Source organism: Lichenostomus cassidix, chromosome 6 (assembly GCF_008360975.1).
Source record: "Lichenostomus cassidix isolate B80296 chromosome 6, HeHo_3.0, whole genome shotgun sequence".
Lineage (NCBI taxonomy): Eukaryota > Metazoa > Chordata > Aves > Passeriformes > Meliphagidae > Lichenostomus > Lichenostomus cassidix.
The window spans coordinates 19,018,308-19,027,729 of NC_139487.1; the positions used below are offsets into that span (position 1 = coordinate 19,018,308).

The 9,422-nt window shown below is 46.3% G+C and overlaps 1 protein-coding gene across 7 annotated transcripts in view; it reads right to left on the reverse strand.

Moving 5' to 3' along the window:
* Positions 1-5,137, reverse strand: part of GBF1 (golgi brefeldin A resistant guanine nucleotide exchange factor 1) — a 104,953-nt gene extending 99,816 nt beyond the window's left edge. For 6 of the 7 annotated variants that reach the window (XM_085065403.1, XM_085065402.1, XM_085065401.1 and 3 more), the window contains exon 1: positions 4,886-5,137. Coding sequence is in view for 6 of the 7 variants with exons in the window: in XM_085065402.1 (XP_084921528.1) it covers positions 4,886-4,893 (8 nt within the window). In the remaining variant the exon portion in view is untranslated. The remainder of the gene's footprint in view (positions 1-4,885) is intronic. The other variant, XM_085065404.1, reaches the window with a different exon arrangement.
* Between the last annotated feature and the right edge of the window lie 4,285 nt (positions 5,138-9,422).

The following is a 9,422-nucleotide window of genomic DNA, read 5'->3' on the forward strand; positions in this document are numbered from 1 at the left end:
GATCCCACAAAGAAATTAGCAAAACTAGAGACAAAACTGCATGGAACACAGGGAGAAAAAGTGAGAAAGCTAAAGGCAGACATTTACTCTCCGGTAGTCTGGGGTCTTTCAGGGAAAAAACTTAAACTGATGCACCCAGAAAGAGGCAGAAGAGGGGAAAAGAAATTAAAAGCAATAAATATTTGTAATTGTCTGAGAAAAAGAAATTAAGAGTGAACTACTGTGGGACTGTTCTGTTTATACTAGCTGTAGCCCAGATACAGTCAAGCATAAAGAAATAAGAACGAAGGGGAATGAACAGACCCAAATGTTTATAAATAATAAACAGGACTTAAGAAGTCAGATGATACCATGCCTGCAAATGAGAAGGATTTAGTGAAATGATAGCCAAATACTAGGACTTTTTCAGAAGAATGAAAGGCAAATGAGGACTCCAGCTTGAAATCACAACAGGTCATCCATAGGGAAGCAAAAGATTGAAAACAGGTGAAACATTGATGCACCACTTCAAATCTGACAGGCTCATTTGAAGGGCTCAGCTGGGAAGAGAAGGCAGGGGGTAATAAAACACAGAGACTATGAGAAGCACTTCTGCCCATGTAGCAAAAGCTAAACTGGAAGGAAATTATTTTGGTGGATTATCCAAGACCTCTGAAAGACCATCACAGAAATTTCAGTACATGCATCCTGGATCTGTCAGGCTTCAGGTTAACACATCCAAGTTATCAACAATGCTTCAAGTACACAAATATCCTCTGAATGAAAGAGACCAATTTGCTTCAAGACCCCATAAATAATGGAAAGAAAGCAAAGTATTATAAAAAGATACCTTATCAAAGGACAGCATCAGATTTGTTGCTTTGATTTTTTAGGTATTTGCAAAAGAATGAATAATCTTATGGCCAAATTGTTTATTTCATCAAATTAGTTATACGTAATAGTATTCCCAGGTGAAAGACAATAATTTAAGGGCTAAGACAAAAGTATTTTGTAGGAAGAGTCATGACAGACAAATAGTGCTTTTTGCTTGTGCCCTGAAGAACCAAGTTTTATATCTTTCCTTTGCAGTTGTATATAACAGAACCACCAAATACACTTCCTAGTCATGTGGCTAATGCTTGAGAGATGTTCCCATCCTCAATAGTAAATTATTCCATATATTATTTATAAAATTGCATTGAAATACCATTGATCACAATATTTTCTATTTCACATTATAGTCCTTGTTTTAGTACAAGGCATGAGTGGGAGATTTCTCTTTCATTGCTTCCTTGCTTATTTATTTTTTCTCTCAGTAATTCCATTATTTTCTGTATTTCTACATAGGCAGTTTCAGAGCTCAAAACTATCGTCCACAGAAGTACTTCTGAGGAAATCCTTTATACGTTCCTATTTGTCAAACCTAAGCTTTTCTTATCTTCACAGTTACAAAACAGTATTGAACACGTAAACTGCGTAGCACCATTCCAGGCATTTAGCAAACTGACATGGAAACATAGTTTCATAAACCAGACATACTTATTACAAAAGTTGCTCATACATAGATACTCGATAGTTTTGGCAATATTTTAAGTGATGCCAAAGCTTAAATGCTCTTCTGCATACTATTGAATCTGTTTGTAAGATTCCTATTTCTTCTCCTCTATTTTTAACATAAAATAATTAAGATGAAAAGGTTTTTTAAACTCAGTCTTTCCTGAATGGAGAAGACTTAAAATGCCCAGCTAACTGCAAGCAGCAAAATATGAAGAAAATAGACAAAAGCCTGCAATACACACCTTTTTCTTTTAACCTGATCCTTTCAAGTAAGGGTGCAAAAAAACCCATGTTGCTTGGCAGGGCTCTCCTGACATACTAAAACCCTGAAAAATGTATGGGGGTATTTCATTGGTAACTATCTGAGAAGCCTCAATGAAAATGCACTCCTTTCCTCACTGCAGATTACATTAAATATAACTTTATTCAAAAGTACAAAAATTCACTTCATGCATGACAACAAGCTCACTGGACCAGTGCAACTGCAACAACCTATCGTGCTGGAGATGCAAATTCAAAATCAGACCTCAACACCAGGCACAACAGCTCACCTCCCCACCAACACTGAGCAGAGACGGAGGGAAATGCTGCTTTACATTTAAGCTTGCAGCTAACCAAGCAATAGCACACACACATTCCAAAGTCAACCATAAAGCCGAATATCCTCACTTATGCAAAGCACCTGTACAAATTTGTGCTGGACAAGGAAACAGAAAATAACTACAGAGTAAGCAGGAAAGCCAGACAACTATTTTCATAGAGATGCACCTTGTAAGCTAAGCCCACCAAAAGCACCATCCATTCCTGTAAAAATGTAGAAGTTTCTTTCAAGTGATGGATATAGCGTCAATAAACTCCAAACTTCCCAAAGGCTACCCCTTTTAAACAATTGGGTAATTTCTGTGTGTGCTCCTTCAACTGTATAATCACCAGAAGTAACAACTGATCCCACTTTAGAGCTCAGTATAGATGTCCTATATTGAAAGAAGCTTTAAGATTGAAATTAATGCTCTGAAGCAGCAGAGAAAACAAGTTACACAATTTACCAGACCAGCACTGAATGATCATCTGGGTTTACAAGAGCATGGTGGGAGTCAAGCAAAACCACTAAATGTTTGTTCAACTTACAGAAAAAAGAATTTTAACATGAATTCAGGCTTAATGTTACAGAGGTATGGTTTGAAGAATGGGCTATTGTAAAATTGTTGGTTGAACAGGTTAACAGAACTAAGACTGAAGATCATAAAAAAATTTGAAACAACCTCCCTAACAAAGGCATTGTTTCAATACCTCTTGACCTCAGATGAAGAATAAATGCCTTTCCTGCAAGCAATCTTTCATCAAACACAAAGATAGTAGACTCAATACAGAAACAAATGGATTCAGTTCTGTGGTCTTAAGCTAGGAAAAAGTTAAAAAAACAAAGGTACCTACTAAACTTCAAATGCTTTTTAGCTCCTTAACCCTTCAGTTAATTGTACATAAACTCTTGTTTCTTTGTCGAGACAGATTCATACATCTGCTTAAAACTGCAGACTAGTCCTCAAATATGCTCCTGCACAGAAGTTCAACAGGCAGCATGGTGAAAATGACAGCTCCAAACCAAGGCAACAAGGTACCCAGGCCACCACGAGAAAAACAGAACCTGTTAACATTTGCAACCTCACTGATAACAGTGTTGGGAACGCTAACTGGGAAAAGGTTGATGCCTAATCATGTCATAAAAGAACAAAAGCTCACATTCATAATCTTCTCAAAACCTTTAACAGCGTTCTATGGACAAAAATGATCACTATTCTGAGACTTCTGAAATAGCATCACATATAAAATCTTCATATGAAAACACTGACAAGATTTACACCTGCAAATGTTATTTCATACATGCACTGAACACTACATTTCTCAGCCTTGGAACATGTTACCCCTGCACATCCCAATGCATAGGAACCCAAGTTACTCCTGAGTATCACCACAGGAAGTCTTGGGTGCAGTTTTAGGAAACACTCCCTCCTCTGCAGCAAAATGTCTGCAAGTCTTCTGGAAAAAAGCTAGAGCTAGCACCAGAAGCAATAAGGTCTGGCAGACTTCCATCAAGTCACTTCGTCCTATCATTAACTTTAGCCTTCAGCTATGGCAACTGATTCAAATGCAGTGAAACTACTCCAATAGACAGCAGCAATGAAAAACAACACAACCACAACATAGAAAGGTAGTATTTCAAAGTAAGCTTCTGTTGACCTAAATTTTCACTGTTTATGACAATGAAGGAATAATCTACATAGCCTTTGACCTAGATTTGGCCACCAGAGTCCTGATACAATACACTAATACCAAAAGAGAACGCACAACCACGAATCACAAACAATTCCTGCCTATCTCACCACTAGCTAGATTTCCCAGAAGCCCATCTGACAATGAAAAAGCTAATTTTCTTCCTTCTAAACTTCACATGGAAGGTACATGAACCTCTATAGGGAAATTTAACTTGCTTGGGTTTTTCAAGTAGTGACTATTCTGCAATAAGCATCACAGGCAGCAAAGGTTCAGAGAACTTAAGATGTTTTTCCAAAGGCTAGCTACTAATGCCTGGACAAAAGTGATATAAAGCAATAATGTATAAATATGGAATGGAACTGTGCAGTTCAGTGACACCAAAATTCCAGGCAATTATGGATGCCGTTTAAAAGCAACATGGTAGGGGTGGCACGTCAGAAACGTAGAAAGGGACAAGTTCCTCTGCAAGCCTTCACATGCAGCTGCAACAGAGAGATCAGGCCTGGGAATCAAGAAGAGAAAGGCAACTCGCATTTACCTGTCAAAACTGCATAACAAAAATGAAACCTAAGATTAATACGGTGAGGGGCATGTTCCTTCTTCCAATTACTCCATACTGTTGAAACTATGAAACATGCCACCAGATGAGCTCATAACATACACGCTAAGTGAGCTCCGAGCTTTCCCCCGCAACAGCCACAGAGCTGACCATATGCCGGGAAAAGCCCGTTTCCACCGATCTGAAGCAGCAAGCCACCAGGGCGCGAGCGGAGTGGATGCCTGCGCAGGTGCAGCGCCCACCTGCCCTTGCCTGCGGCCGGCCCGAGCCCTGACCCCGCACGGCTCCTCCCGCCGCCCGCGGCGCTCGCTGCCAGGCGGGCCCGCGCGCCCCCCGCTCCGTGGGCACCGGCACGCGTGTCAGTTCCGGCCCGGGCCACCGCCCCCAAGCCCGCCCGGCCCCCGGCGCTGCCCCGGTCCCGTCCCCGCCCCGCGCTGGCCCCGCACGGTTTCCCCGCCGCCGCTCCCCTCCCTCCCGCCCCCACGTCGCGACAGGCGGTCGCTGCCCGGCACTGACCCCCGCATCCAAAATGGCGGCGCCTGCTCCCCGCGGCGGCGGCCGCTTCACATAACCGGGCGGGCGGGCGGCGCCGCGGGCGGGAGGGCTCGGCTCGGCCCCTGTCCGCCCCTCCCTCCCGGCGGCGGCGGAGGTGGCGGCAGGGCCGCGGAGCGCGGGGTCCGCGCGGCACGGGCAGGGACACCGGCCCCGCTCCCTCTCACTGACGTGGAAACCGGCGCACCGCAGCCCGCTGCCTGGTTACTGCGCAGACGGACGGCCCGCACAGCCAACCCGCGCCCTATGCGCCGCGCAGCTCCCCGCCGCGCCCAATGAGAACACGGCGTGCTACCGGAGGAGGCGGGCCTCGCGGTGACAGCGGCGGGGAACCAATGAGAGGCGAGAGGGTAGAGGCAGCGGAGCCGCTGGCCAATCGCGGTGCAGTGCGGCGCCGCAACCGCGCCTAAGAGGGCGCAGCCAGGGCGGCCGAGCGGAAGCCGGCGGGAGGGTTGCCCTCGCAAAGCATTGTGGGCCGCGCCGCCCCTAGGTGCTGCCCGGGGCGTGAGGGGAGCCGGAGCTGCCCCGAGAGAGCGGTGTGCGTGTCGGTGACAGCGCCGGGACTGCACAGCCGGGAGGGGAGACAGCGCCGGCACTGCACAGCCCCGGAGGGGAAGCAGAGCCTCTCCGCATCGGTACGCGTGTATTTCCCAACTTGTACAGCCTGTTGCAGCTCCTCCTCTGGAGCCGGTTGGGAGATGATCCCCTGCAAGCGTTCTGTTCCCTCCTGAGCACTTGCCTGTGTCATAGCTCTGCTGTTCCCCGTGCTGGAACAGCGCACCCGGCCCAGGCCCTGAGGGAGCAGAAGAAAGCAGCTGGACAAAGCACTGAGTGCAGCTGTTACAAGACCATGCGCGACAGCACCCAGAGGAGCACTAGCCTCTTGTCCCCGCTCTGCTATCCTGCTCCCCAGTAACTCTCCTCCAACTTGAACACAACTGATTGATTCTCTGCTCAAACTGGGGCACAAGCCACATCCTGCAGCCTTAGTTTATCCAGCCTGGCGAACCTGGCAGACAGAGACCGTCATGTAGTTTAACTGCTTGTGAAGCCACTCTATTGGCCTGCTCTTTGCAGCAAAAACAATCACAGCTTTGTAGCTATACAGCACTTGGCAAAATGAATTCTTGGTGCTGTTCCCACCTTCTCAGATGCTTTCTACGTTTGTGGCCTGGTAGTGATGCTGTGTACCTTAAAGGCAGTAGTTTGCAGGGGTCACTCGTTTAACAAGAGGCTACTTGTTTAAGCCTCTGCCCATTGAACTTGGGACAGAGGACAGAAGGTCCTTACAGTTACCTTTATAGCTGTAGGATCTTCAGTCAGGTCAGCCTAGGGATTGGTTGTGGAAGGTGTTAGAGTGGTCAAAGAAACAGCTACCCCAAAATCTTACACTCCATAGGGAAAACAAATCACAGGAGGCAAGATAAAGGTGAAAAGGTCAAAAGCATTCATTCACTTTTAATCACAGTATCACCTACAACAGTGGGACTGCAGGAGGAAAGTTCTCAGACAAAGGCCCAAGGGAACATCCAATAGGACTGTTCCCTGGCCAGCCAAACATAAATCTGACACTGACTCCAATACTGCCCTAAAAAATGGCCATCACACCTCAATAGCTGCCAGACTATTGTGTGATTGAGATTCAGTGTGCCTTACACTGAAACTACTGTTACCTCCCAGCTCTGACACCTGAAGGCCAGGGGACCTTCTTCAGCTGGGCTTTACCTGGCAGCATGTAGGAATTCTTTGGATTTGGAACTTTGAGCTGTAATCACATTAAGCTGCCACATTCTCTAGAGGTGGAACAAGAAACAGCATGCCCCAGTGGTCTAGCCATAGGCTCAGAAGCTAAGATGTATCCCTCCAGCCTCTGCTGCATCCATGGTACATGCAGTTTATCTTGAGTTTCCCAGTTATAAAACAAAAATACTCACAGAGCACAGATTTCAAATGCCACCTAAGCAATGAGTGAAGGTTTGCAGAACAAGCAAATTGGTTGTTATTGCTTTCTCCTTCCCTTTTGCTCCACTCCAGTAGCTGCTAATGCCCTGGTATTTGCCAGACATTTTGAAATTCACAGGAGTTCATCTGCCGCTCCATTCGCCTGCTCCCTGCTCTGGAAAGAGGATTTCAGGTGCTGGTTTTGCCACTGTCCAGGTCTGTCAAGCCTACCTGACCTGCCAGGAAAGGGTCTGGACCCCCTTCCATGCCTTCTTGCCCCTTCCAGTGCCCGCTGTGTAGCTCAGGCTCTCACCCAGTCAGATCTGGTGAATTGTACCTTGCTAAGATGTTATTTATGGAAGCCTGTCACGGAGCTTAAAACCAAGCCAGGCAGGAGCCTTCTGCTTCAAGCGAATGCATCTTAGTGCATTAATAAAGAGCAAACATTGCAATGTGCTTTGCATTTTTACTTACAATCCAGCACTGCATTGTCTGGAGAGAAAAACAATGTGGTATGGCCCCACACTGCCTGGGGAGGAGAGTTCATTCACACGCACTACAGCATTGCGTTAGTCAGCCCTCAGACAGCCCAGCACCACCCTATCTACACAGAAAATCCTGCTGATGTGACAGTGTGGCACCAGTGTCCCCAACTTGGCAGCAGTGGGGAAACCTGGATTGCCTCAACTGCATGATCCAGCAGTGTTTGAAGTGAGTGGTGCACAGCTGTGGGCAAGTGGGAGCACTCTGCACCAAAAGATCCAGGTGTAGGACCAGGGCACAGGATAATCCCTTGTCCTTTTATTTCCAAGATAATGCACTAGTTCTTACACACAACATGGTACAATGAAACCAAAGATCAGACAAGCAGATTGTGCAAATCCCCTGGGTTCCTGCTATGTGGTCAGGAAAGCTCGGCTTTATCTTCACTGCAAAGATGCAGCTTTTCAGAAGCTTCTGTCTGGAGTATTTCTCCTTAGCCCACAAGGAGCATATGGAAGGGCTGCAAACTCACCGACAATCATCCCCTCAAGGCCTTGCCCAGGTACCTGGTCAGCTCACCTGCTTTCCTCTGAGAAATTTGAGCAGTCAGCCCTTTGCAAAGAGCAATGTCTCCATGTCACACCAGCTGCCTGCCTTTGGTGAGACTGTCAGAAATCCATGCTGCCAACCACCTGCACCTCTGCAATCTGCACCAACCTTGTACAGTCCATTATTCTTGCTCAGACACTACCAGTTCATGGTTATCTTCAGAGCCCAGACATCAGACCCATAGGCACTTGCAACACAGAAATTTTCCAGCAGGTTAGCCGGTCTGAGAGAGATTAAACTTCTTTCCCTCCTCTTGGAGGGTTTTGCTGTTTCTCAGAGGCCTAGTAAGGTCTCCAAAAAAAAGGGCAGAAAGAGGGAGCTGTGTCTGAAGGTACAAGCAGTTGTCATGACAAGAAACTATGTGCAGCCACTCTCCCCAGAGCTAAGCATCCCAAACCCCCTACTGAATGTGTGCAAAACACTGTGGTTTTGAGCAGCTGCTCCTTTCCAGAGCAAGCTCGGGTAGAGGTTAGCCCAAAGTCAGCTGAAGCCTCTCCAAAGGAAAACTGATTTGCTGCATCTGACACAATCTGAACCCAGTTCAGGACCTACAACTGAAGCAACAGAGCTGCTGTTGCAGAAACAATTGAAAGTATTAAAACCCTTCTCTGGAAACTACACAAACTATTAAAAACTGTACAAACTATACAAAGTACAATATTAAAGCTGCAGTGCAGACTCCAAAATCTAAAATACCCTGCCAGCTGTTCAACTTAGCCTCTGTCTCTGGAACACTCCTGCACTTCCCAGTGTCATCAAACTCCCTCAGTGAACTTCCCAGTGTAATGTTTTCATTGTTTCTTCTTGGCCAAGGCAAGCCATGCCTTTCTGGCAGAAGCAAGCCAGTCTCAGTCATAGCCTTGTCACTTCTTGGCTAGACTACAGCTACGTGATACACCTGGGCAAGAAGCCCACAGTGCTTGTCAAATGCCAGCTAGAAGAGCATGCTGTAGTGGAAGCCCTGGCTGCCACAAGTGCATCAAACTTACCCTCTGCTCCCTAGGCCACCTTTTGGCATGAAAGCCAAGCCAAATTCAAGCTTGAGTCCTGATCTTTAAGGCATTTGAGGGCATGGACCCAGCATGGCTAAAAGATCAGTTAAGACACAAAGATGGAAACCATGATCATCAACAACTCCACCACTCATCAAGAGCAGTGGAACCATCTAGCATGAGGACCATGTTTGCCTGTGACAGAGACAGGGTCTTCTCTGAGAACAAACTCTTCCCAGATGGTGAAAAAGGAAGGGTGTATAAGTTGCTGAGTAATTCCCCTTTTTTTGCATATCCCATCTCTCTGCCAAGATACGAATCAGGGTCACTCTTGGTTTAGTTTGCTTTTGCTTTTTTTCTTTTCTACTTTATATAAAACATTATCATCGGCCTCCTGAACCCATGTGAAGTTCTTGGTCTCTTCCCTAGCAATGAGTTCTCCCACTGGCAAGACAAAATGCACTACAGCTAAGAGG